Genomic DNA, 15913 nt, shown 5'->3' with positions numbered 1-15913 from the left:
AATTTTACTATGAAAACAACTTTCCCCAGTGGACAATTAATACATCTATCTATTTATCTATATATCTCCCTAATTATCTATCTATCTAATTGCATCTATCTGCTCTGCCAGACGGACACTTGACGAGAATATCAGTTTTGTATCATATGTATCAATGTCAGTTCAGTTATCATATTTCACTTTTCTTTTTGCAAATATTTGTTAATTTGCATTTCTGTTGTAATTTTCGTTTGATTTTGTGTTTTACACTGCAGATCGATCAAACGGGTGTTCGTGTAGGCTGTTCATTGTAAGACTTGCTTTGTGAAGTCTTAATGTTATTTATGAGAGGCATAGCCATTTCTTTTACACAACGGTCTACAGTTTCACACACTTTCACGTGTTTCTTCCATCTGCCGACGGTGTCGCCATTTCTCATTTCACCCGTTTTTGTGCGTACGCCTGGGTCAGAGCTTGCGTGAAGGACCGCACATTTTCCCGTCAAGTTTGCTTTTTATAAATACCAATTATTGCGTAGAGAGCGGCGTACGCCTTCTTTTGTGCGTACGCAACGTTTATAAATGAGGCCCCAGGTCAGGAAGCAGACAAACTGGCTAAACCGACCGTCTGCTAGCTGTCTCACCTCACCGGAGTCAGATAAATCCCAGCACATAGAGACTCTTTCACCTAGATATTATCATATAGAGACCGTGTCTGTTCCCCGAATTAGTAAATACAAAAAAAACATCACAACCATTCAACAGTAAAAATGTAATTGATGTCCAACCAATAAACAATAGATATAATACAGAGATGAACAATTAATAAAGCTTGGGTTGCTGAATATTCGATCCCTTTCCCCTTTTTGTTAATGATATCATTACAGATAATAATCTAGATGTGCTGTGTTTGACAGAAACCTGGCTAAAACTTGATGACTACATTACTTTAAATGAGTCCACCCCCCAAGATTATTGTTATAAACACGAGCCACGTCTGAAAAGTAAAGGGGGAGGGGTTGCTGTAATTTATAATAATATCTAGCCTGACGTCGTCATACTCAATTCTAGTCAGAATATGAGTCTGATACTGCTCCGTTGGGCTGTGATTATGGGGCGTGTTTCAACCGAACCAGGAAAGACCTCAATTGGATAGACCTACAACCAATCAGAGCAACGGAGCGACTGAGCGACGCATAACGTTAGTAGTCAAATGTCAACAGAACTCAACTGCACTGTGTTGCCAAGTCCACGGGTTGAAGCGACCCCAATTATGTGATATACAGACCCAGGAATGCGAATTTTAGCATGCAGTCCTTCCAAAATAACACATATTTTACCACTCAAATGCCTTTTTTTCCCGGAGAACCCCCCTGGAAAGCTATTGGGCTTGTTTTTGGCTAGTTTTGAGGAACGTTAGCAATTGGGCGGGTTTTGTTGTAAAAACTTGGCAACCCTGTCTGCACGCACGCTGGAATGAGTAGCCTAACGTTAGAAGAAAAAGATGAGTGTAAACGAACTTTGCCGGTGTTGTAAAAAAAGAATGTAAGGATACACAGAGTACTTACCAACACGATCATCATTTCTGAGAGAAATAATAAAGGTGAATGTATATACGAACAAGTTCTCCGTTTAGGATTAGAACAAATTCAACCCAAGCGCTCTTTGATGACGTGGATGATTACGTTACTGTTTATCATCTGTCCATCATCGTCTAAAGCCCGCCCTGACAATTTCATTGGTCCGAACAGCTTCTGTTCGGGCATAATTACTTCTCTATTGAGCAAGTCCAGACCGAACTGCCCGAGTAAAAATGTTGTGGGCGGGGCTAAGTTCGGCTGGCATCCAGGCTAAATAATATCTTCAGTATTACTCAGAAGTCTAGTTTCAAATATAATTCCTTCGAAGTTTTGGTGCTTTATGTAACGTTATGTATTATACATGATAAAACCCGTTTAACATTTGTGTTAGCTACTGTATACAGGCCACCAGGGCCCAATACAGACTTTATCAAAAAATTAGCTGATTTTCTATCAGAGTTAGTACTGGCCGTAGATAAATTACTAATTGTTGGTGATTTTAATATCCATGTAGACAATGAAAAAGACGCATTGGGTAATCCCAATGCATTTAATACATTGGGATTACAATGCATTTAAAGACATTCTAAACTCTATTGGAGTTAGGCAACACGTGTTAGGACCCACTCATCGCCATAATCCATAAAAATACTTTAGACCTAATATTGTCACATGGAATAAATGTTGATACCGTTGAAATTCTGCAGCAGAGCGATGACATCTCAGATCATTACCTAGTATCATGTATACTTAATTTAGCTAAGGTTGCAAAGTCGCCCCCTTGTTTCAAAAATGGCAGGAAAATCACTGCTGCCACTAAAGATTGCTTTTTAAATAATCTTCCTCATCAGTATCATCTCCTTAGCATCCCAGATAGCTTAGAAGAACTCGATGTTGCAACAGAAACTATTGACTCTCTCTTTTCCAGTACTTTAGACACAGTTGCTCCCCTGCGCTTAAAGAAGATTAAAGAAAATAGTCCAACGCTGTGGTACAACGAGCACACCCGGGCCCTTAAAACAGCAGCCAGAAAAATGGAGCACAGCTAGAAGAAAACAAGACTAGAGGTCTTTCGTAATTTGTTGAAAGAGAGCATGATCGCATACAGAAAGGCAGTAAAAACTGCTAGATCTGCTTATTTCTCGACTCTCTTGGAAGAAAGCAAACATAACCCTAGGTATTAATTCGATACAGTAGCTAAATTAACCAAAAATAAAGCTTCAACCTCTGATGTTTGTAAAGAGCACAGCAGTAATGACTTTATGAACTTCTTTAGATGGTAAAAAATGGACTGCATTTATATAGCACTTTTAACAGACCAATGGCCATCCAAAGCACTTTACACATTGCCTCACATTCACCCATTCACACACCGACGGCGGTGTCTGCCATGCAAGGCGCCATCCAGCTCATCGGGAGCAGCTGGGGTTAGGTGTCTTGCTCATGGACACCTCGACACTTGGTCAGGGGTCCACATCATTCGGCAACCTTCCAGTTTGTAGACAACCTACATGAACCACTGAGCCACTGCCACCCCTTTACATGCAAGTTTGATAATATTAGGAAGAAAATTTTAACCATGCAGCCGTCTACTACAGTATCACATCAGACAGAGCATTGTAGTGTCACTGAGGAAAAATTACACTCATTCACTGCTATAGGAGAAGAAGAATTAGCTAAACTAGTTAAATCATCAAAATCAACAACATGTATGCTCAACCCTGTACTGACTAGGCTATTAAAAGAGATGCTTCCAGAGGTCATAGATCCTCTTCTTAATATCATTAATACATCTTTGTCATTAGGATATGTACCGAAAACTTTTAAGTTGGCTATTATTAAACCACTTATTAAAAAAACTCAACTTGATCCTACAGAATTAGTAAATTACAGGCCAATCTCAAATCTACCCTTTTTGTCAAAAATACTTGAAAAGGCAGTGTCTTCACAATTATGTTCCTTTTTGGAAAGAAATGGTATCTGTGAGGATTTCCAGTCAGGATTTAGAACGTATCATAGTACTGAGACTGCTCTCATCAGAGTTACAAATGATTTACTCTTATCATCCGATCGTGGCTGTATCTCTCTATTAGTGTTACTCGATCTTAGCGCTGCATTCGATACTATCGACCACAACAATCTTTTGAATAGACTCGAAAATTATGTAAGCATTAGTGGAAGTATTGGCATTGTTTAAATCATACCTATCTGACCGTTATCAGTTTGTAGCAGTAAATGAAGAGATGTCACACCGATCACAAGTTCAGTATGGAGTACCGCAGGGCTCAGTGCTTGGACAGTTGCTCTTCACCCTGTACATGCTACCTCTATCAGATATCATTAGGAAGCATGGTGTTAGTTTTCATTGTTATGCTGACGATACTCAGCTCTATATTTCTTCACGCCCTGGCGAAACTTACCAATTCACAAGATAAACGGAATGCATAGCTGATATAAAACATTGGATGACCAATAATTTCCTCCAACTCAATTCAGAAAAAACTAAATTTTTAATTATTGGACAAAAAAGCCCCACAAGTAGTAACCTAGAATACTGTCTAACACTTGATGGCTGCTCTGTCAAGTCCTCATCGTCAGTGAGGAACCTGGGTGTGCTCTTTGATACCAATCTTTCGTTTGAAAGCCACGTTTCTAGCATCTGTAAAACTGCATTCTACCATCTTAAAAATATATCTAATTACGGCACATGCTCTCAATGCAAAATGCTGAACAGTTAGTTCATGCATTCATAACCTCAAGGCTAGATTATTGTAATGCTCTACTGGGTGGTTGCCCTGCTCGCTTAATAAACAAACTCCAGCTGGTCCAAAACGCAGCAGCTCGAGTTCTTACTAGAACCAGGAAGCATGACCACATTAGTCCCGTTCTGTCAACACTGCACTGGCTCCCTATTAAACATCGCATACATTTTAAAATCTTGCTTATTACTTACAAATGCCTAAATGGTTTAGCTCCCCAGTACTTGAGCGAGCTCTTAACACATTATACTCCATCACGTCTACTGCGGTCTCAAAATTCTGGCCAGTTGATAATACCGAGAATATCGAAAATCAACTGCAGGCGGTCGATCCTTTACCTATTTAGCACCTAAACTCTGGAACAGTCTTCCTAACATTGTACGGGAAGCAGACACGCTCTGTCAGTTTAAATTTAGACTAAAAACACATCTCTTTACTATGGCATACACATAAAACACTTTTTCAATTAAATGATTGTTAGGCTGCATTAACTAGGTCAGCCGGAACCGGGAACACTTCCCATAACACCTGATGTACTCGTTACATCATCAGAAGAATGGCATCTACGCTAATGATAGTCTCTCTGTTTTATCCCGAGGTTTACAGCAGTCAGCCGGATCCAGGCCGTATCTAGATCAGATGGTGGACCTGCGCCCAGAGAAGACCAACGCATGACCCTGAGGTGTCTGCAGAGACCATGTCAATTAGACTCCCCCTAAAATTGCCTCATCGACACGGCATCCTCAGTAAACCCATCTACGGCGTGATGACTCCAATTGTTCGAATATTACAATTTAATAATTTTTAAATCGATACGTCATCCTCAATAAACCCGTCTCTGGCGCGTTGCCTCCGATCTTTCGAATATTGCACTTTAAAAATTGTTTCATCAATACGGCATCCTCAATAAACCCGTCTCTGGCGTGATGACTCCGATCTTTTGAATATTGCAATTTAATAATTGTTTAATCAATACGGCATCCTCAATAAACCCGTCTTCGGCGTGATGATTCCGATATTTCGATTATTCCTATTTAATAATTATTTAATCAACACATCATCCTCAATAAACCCTTCTCCGGCTTGCTGCCTCCGATCTTTCGAATATTCCGATCTATTATGACCTCTGACCTGTAAAGTTAATAATAATCAGAATAATAATAATCATACGCTGTTGTTTAATTGGCCTGAGGAGAACTGGCACCCCGACTGAGCATGGTTTCTCCCAAGGTTTATTTTTCTCCATTAGGTCACCTGATGTGGTTTTGGTTTCCTTGTCACTGTCGCCTCTGGCTTGGCTTGCTCAGTTGGGGACACTAAATTTTTCAACTAAATATCCAAATAAATCTAATTATTAAACTAAATTAACCATATAAACTAAATTACTGATCTAATTACTGTTCTAATGCCCACACTGTCACTGTATGATAATTGAAATGAGCTGATGACATCACCGTTTTCTCCAGAACGGCTATACGGCGGAATAAAATTCTGTTGGATTATTTTCTGTTTAACACTGTGAAGCTGCTTTGAAACAATCTGCATTGTTAAAAGCGCTATATAAATAAAGTTGACTTGACTTGACAAGCCTATTGTGTGTCTCGTGAGATTGTGCTCATTGTCACAGAACTCTTGCTCCTGCACTGAAGCGGCAGTTTAAGATAAACCCAGACTTCAATGAACATCAAATAACTCTTGTCTGGTTATTAATTTTAAAGACAATTTGCCTTAGCCATAATGGCAAATCAAATGAAAGAATGAAGGTGATTCTGATATAACACACATTTATTAAAACACAGAAGAACAACACTCAGACCGAAACTCTGGATTTATCAACACAATTCACTTTTTGTTGTGCAGAGCATAGCATAGGCTACAAAATAAATTATGTTTTTGAAATATTGTAAGGTGGTTGTATGAACTACACGAAATAACGTTTAAAGAACAATATGCAAAATCAAAATTGATCAGCTCCGTAATGGATTGTGAAAAGTGCATGTAACCTATTGGAAAGCCAGTAATTAGTTAGGTGAGTAAAATAACGAAATTATAGTTTTCAAGTAGAAAATAACATTTCTGTAAAGAGATAATAGTAAAATAAGAATTGCTTAAAAGTGCACAACTCTTCTTAAGTGGAAGAAAGCTCCGTTTTCCCCCCTCACGTGCAAACTATTGGAAAGCCCAGATGAGTCATTAGTTGGGTTAGTAAAATAACGAAATTATCATTTTTTTTAAATAGAAAATAATATTTATGTGAAGAGATACAGTAAAATAAAATGTAAGTGGAAGAAATCTAAGTTTTCCCCCTCACGTGCAACCTATAGGGCGGATGATTAGTTGGGTTTTTAAAATAGCCTAACGAAATTATAGTTTTAAATAGAAAATAATATTTATGTAAAGAGATAGGCCTATAGTAAAATATAGAAACATTCTTCAAGCCTTCTCGGGTATTTTCATAATAATAAAGTGCTGATTGACATAGACTTTATCACTATAGAATACTATTAAAGGGGTGGTAAACAACGATTTCACTATTCTAACTTTAGCTAGCGTGTAATGTTGCTGCTTGAGCATAAACAACATCTGCAAAGTTACAACGTTCAAAGTTTAAAGCAAAGGGAGATATTTGCTTTTAAAGAAATCAGTTTCTAAGAACTACAGCAAACGGCCAGTAGGCGACTACACACATTCCTCCAGGGTTGGTGACATCAACAGGCTCAATATTTACATAAACCCCTCCTCCGAGAATATTAAATAAGGGGGGGGTGAGGCCATTTTGTATCGTGGCGCTGTTGTGGTTAGTAGGCTGGAGTGTTGTTGCCGCGATGCAGAGGAAACGCTGTTATTTTCATCCGGATTGCAGGTCTGGGGTACTTGCTCTGCTCAGCCTTCCTTGGGACGGGGGTGCGTTGCAGAGCGTTTAACATACAGCATGTTATATGCACGTGTGTTTGAGTCAGCGGGGAATCAGGCGCGCGCAGAGGAAAAAAACACTGCCAGTGCGTGGATGCACGACACGCGCGCTGCACATTTCACGGAGGACAACACAAACTTCCACAAACTTCGCGAGTTCAATACAGGATATGCACAACGGCTTGTCCTGAAAGCTGGATTTACAAACAGAAGCTCTTTACGGGCCACAACCTGTAAGTCTGATTTATTTTTCATCGATGTGTTTTCCTGTAATAGGTTAATTGTACGTTGTAGCAAGGAAGTAAACAGATGACAACGCTGTTCTGCAAACCAGTCTGTTAAATGCTCATTCATACTTAACGTTATCCGACGAACACCTAACGTTACAAACATTAACGTTAAAATCTCAACAGCGAACCTGGCATTAGTGTAAATGATTCTTTGATTAGAGCTTTTATGTATTGTTTATCTACAGGCTTGCTAAACATGCTTCTGTGTGTGATTTGTGTGTGATTTGGCTAACTTACTAGTTAAAGCCAGTGCTTAGTGTTCGTTCTGGGTTAACGTTAGTTCTTGCGACAGATATTTGGCTATAATCGTTCTAAAAATACAAAAGTTAAAGTGCCATTCAGTAGCGATCATTATAGATCCGCAGTCTTTACTCTTTACTCTCGAGGACTGAGCAGGTTCTGCTCGATCATCTTCACTCAAATGTTCTGGGTCTGATTCGAGCTCATATGGTTTTATTGACGCCGTTGTTTCTAATACTGAACAGCCTCCGGTAAGGGGCGTGACGTTTCCGACGTGCACTGCGGTTAGCGAATCACAACACAACACGAATCATACAACCAATCTGAGCCCACTGCGTATTTTTGAGGGACCTGCTTCATACAACCCGGAAAGCATCAGACCGTTTTACAAGGAGGGACAGAGCAGTGTAGAATAAAGGTCAAATATATGAAAAATAAGGCAATTTTTTTTAAAACGAAGCATGAACACATGTTACAATGCACCCCACAAACACAGCCAAGCCTTCAAAAGAATGTGTTTTACCACCCCTTTAAATAATGCATTGTCTGCCTCATTCTGTAATAAGAAGCCATATCAGCTCACAAACACTCGACTGATGATATGAAGTGTGTTAAAACGTGTTAATAAACGTTGTATTTTGTTGGATAACAGGTTCATGAATGCTTCGTTTTACTGGTGAAGATATTTGACGCTTAATGGTTTTTTAAACTCACGTTATAAGCGACTCAAACTCGCAGTGCTTTCAGACGGAGCAGTGTTTATATAACTGTTCACAGAGTCGCTCTTCACTGACACACTGCACAGTTATATTTCGTTCTCTATTCTCTTTTTTTAATGTGAAATGCTGTTTGAATTTCCAAGATAGAAACGCCCTGGCTCTGTTGTTCTCTGTTGTCACCTCTAGCTCCCGCTGCTCCTCTTCCGACTCCATTGTGACTGATCAAGCAAACCGCGTGTTTTTCTATTGGGCCGTTCTGGGAAATGTAGGGAGTTGTCTTAATTTATTTAGAGAGTGAATAAACTTGTGAAATTGAGAAGTATCGTAATGTAATCCATTGATTTCAACAATGTAACTATTCTAAATACCAACTATTTAAATTGTAACTGTAACGGAATACAGTTACTCATAATTTCTATTCTGAATAGCCTACGTAACGCCGGTACATGTATTCCGTTACTCCCCAACACTGTTTATAATTAACATCTAGGGCCTTTTGTTTTTAGGAGGTGGACTCACCAGTTTCTGGAAGAGATGTCCAACGGTGACTTTCTCATCCCACTGCTGAATGTTGGGGAAAAGAGCATCATAAAACTCCTTATGGACCTCGAAGATGTCTTGGATCATGAAGAAAATAGTGTCAATCTGCTCCATTGTCAGCACTGGCTTTGATGTAGTAGCTGTAGCTTTAAGTGGCTTCATGGGCTGAGGGAGAGTGAAAGATAGAGAGGTGAATCAATAAACGTCACTACAATAATGTACAAGTTGCATGTATGTACATATGAAGTACTAAATTACCATACGCAAAACGCTAAATTTAATTTTCAAGTCAAGCCACCTTTATTTATATAGGGCTTTATACAATACAGATAGTTTCAAAGGAGCTTAAAGGCGATGAAAACAGAATTCAATTCTGCTGTAAAGCAGCTCTAAAGAGACAATAGTAAAGTATTTTTTCAGTTGAAATCTGTTCAGTGTTGACTCAGTTTGGTTCAATAACTGTGTAAAGTTCCTCGATTATGGAATACCACTTCAATTCTTTTTTTCAGTTCAATTCTTCAATAAAGCAGCTCTGGAGAAAACAGTGATGTTATTGTCCAGCTCAGTTCAGATCTCATCTACTACAGTGCATTCAAGTCAATAATATTGCTGAATATTAAGTGTCCCCAACTAAGCAAGCCAAAAGGGGACAGTGAAGAACCCAAACTCCATCCTTGGGAGAAACCAGGCTCAGTCGGGATGCCGGTTATCATTTGGCCAGATGAACGAACATGGTGTGGTTTAATTCCAGGCTGCATCACAAGTCAGATTGCAGATTTTCTCCACTTCAGAGGAGATTTAAACTGAATGAAACCATCAAGATATTTTCACTGCATTTAGTTTAGTCAAATTTCATGTAGTACTCAAGTGGTACACATTGACTGGTGGTTACATTTCTCTCTCAACTTCCTGTGAATTGATAGATTGATTTACTTGGTTTCCTTTGCATTTGTAATGCTGTCCGGACTCCGGACTGAACAGGGTGCAATCCCACTGTTTTTCTCTAAATTTTTCTAAAGAGAAAGCACATGATCATGCAGGGACGAGAGTAAAAGAAACATTTCACAGGTATTCATGCGTGTTTCTTTCTTTAGGGCTGATAACACTGTGTTAAAGTGCAGGACGGTTATTTTCAGATCAGTATGACTCATTATAAGTTGCTGCTCTTATCTGCCTCAGGAAACTGCTTTATGTGTGCAGTTTTTTACTCCTGTATTGATGTATTTCTGATTGAAGCAGGAAGTTTGGATGGGGCATGCTGAAGAGCTTGCCTCTTGAAATTGCCAATAGCCTTTAGTTTTGTCACAGTCACAAACCATGATTTGCAGCTTGTTAATAAGCCTATAAGTCCACTTCTCATTCTAGAGAGCATTTATTTGAAGCAAAAAATACTGATAATATTTTGGACATTTTCCCAGAAAAACTTGCAGTAAAATTTTAATACATTTATCATTTAAAAGTTTGGGGACTGTAAGATTTTTTAAATGTTTTTAAAAGACATTTCTTATGCTCACCAAGGCTGCATTTATTTGATAAAAAAATATAGTAAAACAGTAAAATTGTTAAATATTATTAAAATTAAAAATATTTTTTTTTGTATTTTAATATATTTTATTTGTAGTTTCAGAAATCATTCAAATATGCTGATTGGTCCTCATGAAATATATATTATTATTATCAACATTAAAAACAGTTGTGCTGCTTAATATTTTTGTGGAAATCTTTTTTTTCATGATGAATAGAATAGATTTTTTGATGAATAGAAAATTCAACAGAGACATTTTGTAACAAAAGTAAGTCTTTACAGTCACTTGATCAACTGAGAGATGTGATCATTACTACAGCAGTTTTGAAATTATTGTATCTGCATTTCTAATCAAAAGGTCTGATGTCTGCCTGAGCAGAGCAGAAGGATTCAATTAGAAGGGAGCATTTAACTAATTGACAGCCATCACTCTTCTTATATTATATTACTCAACATTGTTTTCACCCTTGAATTAATCACTTCTGCTTGTAACCTCATGTATATGTTGCTACTAGACATGTGCCGATATACGTTAATACGCTATATCATGATAATAAACATACACAATGTGTAGGCACTTCATCATACCGTGAATAATTGCTAATTATGAATTATTTAGATTTTAAATATGCAATTTAAGAATACTTTTCCATAAACCGGTTAACATTTACAACACTGCTTGTATGCTGCATCAAAGAGACATGCGCACTTTGATGTAAACAAAAACAAGATACCCCCAGTGGTTACCCTGGCAACACGTAAACAAAGCAGGCTATGCTACTTTGAGGGGGTACACCTGATGGGGTTTTGGTTTCCATGCCACTGTCGCTTTTGGCTTGGCTTGCTCAGTTGGGGACAATACATTTTTCAACTAAATATCCAAATAAATCTAATTATTAAACTAAATTAACCATATAAACTAAATTACTGATCTAATTACTGATCTAAAGCCCACATTGTCACTATGATAATTGAAATGAGCTGATGACATCACCGTTTTCTCCGGAACGGCTGTACGGCTGAATACAATTCTGTTGCATTATTTTCCTGTTTAACACTGTGAAGCTGCTTTGAAACAATCTGCATTGTTAAAAGCGCTATATAAATAAAGTTGACTTGACTTGACGTGACTACATTCTGTTTCCGAAAAGTATGTACAGTAAATGTTGCAGACATTCAGCGCAGTCTATTTCAGTTAACTGAAAATAACACCTCATTTTCAGACAATGGGTGCACAAATGTATTTGTATTTGCAATGTGGCCATTGGACGTGAAAATGATAACTGTGACGGGCTGAAACTAGCAAAAAACACTTGAGTCGCGACTGGCGTCACATTGCGCTGGGTGTATGATAGGGCCCGAAGAATTGTGGGACAGGGCCATTTGGGACAGGGCCAAAAGCGGGCATTATGTCACGAAACTGTGGACAAAGATTGCAAGGGTTAGGGTTCCATTTTGGACAGGGTCTTAGTAGTGTTCACCACAAGTAATAGGCTGCAGTGTAACCTGTTAAGAAATAAATATAGAAGTGGCACACAGATGACACATTAAACCCAGTTTTTTTTTCTTTTTTTTGGTGGTAGAGGTAAGTTAAAAGAAAACAAAAAATTCTAAGCAGTTGTAAACAGGTAATATTTACCTTGATCTTCAAATTCAAAACGTTTTCAGCCCTCGGCTCTTAATGCATCATGTTTCCTTCTGGAGAATCAGTGAATGTTTAAACCTTTTTAATAGTTGTGTTTGAGTGTTGTGTTTTCAGTTCATGTGTTTTCAGATGGATCTTTTCAGGACAAGACTCCCTGACCCCCCCTCTGGCGCTGGGCCTGGTTTTGTGTGTTTTTTTGCAGCATTCACACTAAATAACCAATGCTGCCTCTCAGTATTTTTGTAACCGCAGTCACTCCGGCCAAAGGTGACGTCACGTGCAGACCCTCTATTACGCATCTCCTGAACGAGTATATTATCTCCAGATCAAAACACAGGAAAGAAGAAGCAGAAATGAGCAATTTCATATGCAAGCAGATGCATATGAAAAATAATGCAATATAATGTTACTGAATGAAATGTCGACCCAAATGTCGAATTGCTATAGGGCTGTGAAAGCTTTCAGGGTGTTGATGGACTCGATCTACCCTATTTGTGTTTTGATCATCAATCTGAATCCGATACAGATGCAGTCTTTGATAAAAATGCAATTTTCTTTTTGCTTAAAATGTTTTATGACACTTGTGAAACCCATTTTCAATTGATAAAAAAAGAATGCATGATGCTAAAATAAAAAAGATTTTGTTTAGTTTAATAGCAGAGAGTCTGTTATTTCTTTTAATTTATAGCTTGATCATATATTTATACAAAAAAATATTCTGTGGGCCATGACATTTTTGTGAAAATGACCAAAAACGCTGGCAGTGTCTGGCAACTTTTTTTTTTTTTTTTTTAAGGCTGACAGGGAAAGAGTTAGTAGCTCAATACTGTTTACAAAGCATCCTAGGATGCACTTCATGGAGTTAGTTGACAGAATGAACACTTTAAAAAAAGGTCAAACAAAAGATTATCCATATGTGTTATTTCATTTAGACTTCACAATTACTCTAAATGTATAGCAAGAACAAGGAATATGTAGACACATTCAAGCTTTTCAATGGCAGTGTAAAAATAAATCTTTCATGGATAAAGTGGTGGAAGTGCATTTAGCAGTGCTGAGTGTAGAGGTCTCAATCAGAAAACACATAACTGGATATGCACGGAAATGCCAGAGATCTGACATCAGCATGACAGGAATCATGTCCCCCTCTGTCATTTCAAGGATTGATTGGAAAAAATGAACAACTCGGTTCTTGCTCATTTATACACAGAATCATCTTCCACAGTATTTGTGGCTATTTTGCTTACATGGTCTAAAGTGCTGAGTAAGGTATGGACGGGAAGTGTGCAGCAAAGAGCAGAAATACATAAAACCCAGGTCTGTTTAACTAATTCATTAGCAGGTTTACTTAAACTAAGACATAAGAGAAATCCAGGTGCTCTTTAAAGACTGTAACAGCAGGTGGCACAGTGTGTGTTCAGCATAATTAGCACACTAAAAATACTCACATTGGATTTCAGGGTTTGTGTGTGTGTGCGTGTGTGTGTGTGTGTGTGTGTGTGTGTGTGTGTGTGTGTGTGCGTGTGCGTGTGTGTGTGTTGGTTACTACTTAATGGCTTTAGAGAGGAAACCATTGTTTATCATAGGGATTTTATTTTTACTCTGTATCAATCTCTTATCAAATTCAATGAACAATCTAGAAGTCTGCTGTTGATTCAACTCCCATTAGATTAGAAATAATGGCAAGAAGGATAATACTGGCACAACTAAGTGAATCTTTGAATGCTGAGATACATTGTTGCACAGAATACTCTGAACAGCCAAAAAAGACAGGAAATGACGTGTTCAAACAGCAGAGGAACAAAGTACGGTTAGACTTCAGATTTCAGCTTCTTCTATAAATAGGAAATGCTGCTTCCTGATTGGCTTAGTGTACACATGCTCTTTTTACTGCACTCTAAGAAGCCATATTGTGGAAAACTAACTTTTCCTTGCTCTTATGAAATATAAGAGTAAACATAGAGTAAACACAGACGTGCTTAATTTCCTCCAAGAGCTAATGGACACGGGTCGTTCCCCCTCCACGCTCAAAGTTTATGTGGCTGCTATAACAGCGCACCATACACAAGTGGCTGAAAAGCCCCAGGGAAAATGTGACCTGATATTACGATTCCTTAAAGGGGCCAGGAGGCTTAACCCGCCTCGTCCCCCCTCAGTTCCAATATGGGACCTTTCCATAGTCTTACAGGCTATGAAAAGAGCACCGTTTGAACCATTACAGTCAGTGAGCTTTAAGCACCTTTCACTTAAAGTTGCTTTCCTGCTGGTTTTAGCATCAGTCAAACGGGTGGGCGACCTGCATGCACTGTCTGTGAACGATCCTGTTTAGAGTTTGGGCCTAGCGACTCCAGGGTCGTCCTCAAACCTAGACACGGGTACGTGCCTAAAGTGCTGTCCACCCCATTCAAAGCACAGGTCATCTCGCTTTCAGCTCTGCCATCTTCGGAGGGCAAGGAAGATGCAAATCTGCTATGCCCAGTCAGAGCTCTGAGGGCATATGTAGAGGCATATGTAGAACGCTCCGCTGCCTCTAGGCAGTCGGAACAGCTCTTTGTCTGCTTCGGGGGCCGCACTAAAGGAAGTTCGGTCACAAAGCAGAGGCTGTCACGATGGATAGTAGATGCCATCTCACTGGCCTATCAGTCCAAAGGCCTCACCTGCCCTATAGGCTCAAGGCTCACTCCACGAGAGGCATGGCCTTGTCAAGGGCCTGGTCTAGTGGCATACCAATAGAAGATATCTGTGCGGCGGCAGGCTGGGCCTCACCATCCACTTTTATCAGATTCTATCATTTGGATGTTCCTGCCTTATAAGCAGGTATTCTCTCCATATGAGTGTGCATAAACACCTACAGTGAGGAAAATAAGTATTTGAACACCCTGCTATTTTGCAAGTTCTCCCACTTAGAAATCATGGAGGGGTCTGAAATTGTCATCGTAGGTGCATGTCCACTGTGAGAGACATAATCAAAAAAAAAAAAATCCAGAAATCACAATGTATGATTTTTTTAACTGTTTATTTGTATGATACAGCTGCAAATAAGTATTTGAACACCTGTCTATCAGCTAGAATTCTGACCCTCAAAAACCTGTTAGTCTGCCTTTAAAATGTCCACCTCCACTCCATTTATTATCCTAAATTAGATGCATCTGTTTGAGGTCGTTAGCTGCATAAAGACACCTGTCCACTCCATACAATCAGTAAGAATCCAACTACTAACATGGCCAAGACCAAAGAGCTGTCCAAAGACACTAGAGACAAAATTGTACACCTCCACAAGGCTGGAAAGGGCTACAGGGAAATTGCCAAGCAGCTTGGTGAAAAAAGGTCCACTGTTGGAGCAATCATTAGAAAATGGAAGAAGCTAAACATGACTGTCAATCTCCCTCGGACTGGGGCTCCATGCAAGATCTCACCTCGTGGGGTCTCAATGATCCTAAGAAAGGTGAGAAATCAGCCCAGAACTACACGGGAGGAGATGGTCAATGACCTGAAAAGAGCTGGGACCACCGTTTCCAAGGTTACTGTTGGTAATACACTAAGATGTCATGGTTTGAAATCATGCATGGCACAGAAGGTTCCCCTACTTAAACCAGCACTTGTCCAGGCCCTTCTTAAGTTTGCCAATGACCATTTGGATGATCCAGAGGAGTCATGGGAGAAAGTCATGTGGTCAGATGAGACTAAAATATAACTTTTTGGTCATAATTCCACTAAACGTGTT

At 39.0% G+C, this 15913-nt stretch overlaps 1 protein-coding gene across 3 annotated transcripts in view; it reads right to left on the bottom strand.

Annotated features, from left to right (window-relative positions):
- Window positions 1-15913, bottom strand: part of abr (ABR activator of RhoGEF and GTPase) — a 453886-nt gene that overhangs the window by 228410 nt on the left and 209563 nt on the right. For all 3 annotated transcript variants that reach the window (XM_079816090.1, XM_079816091.1, XM_079816092.1), the window contains one exon: window positions 8999-9184. In XM_079816090.1, coding sequence (XP_079672216.1) covers window positions 8999-9184 — 186 coding nt within the window. The remainder of the gene's footprint in view (window positions 1-8998; window positions 9185-15913) is intronic.

The sequence above is a fragment of the Gobio gobio genome, assembly GCF_949357685.1.
Source record: "Gobio gobio genome assembly, chromosome: 4".
Taxonomy (NCBI): domain Eukaryota; kingdom Metazoa; phylum Chordata; class Actinopteri; order Cypriniformes; family Gobionidae; genus Gobio; species Gobio gobio.
The sequence above is the reverse complement of the archived record's forward strand: the minus strand, read 5'-3'. Positions and strand labels throughout refer to the sequence as shown.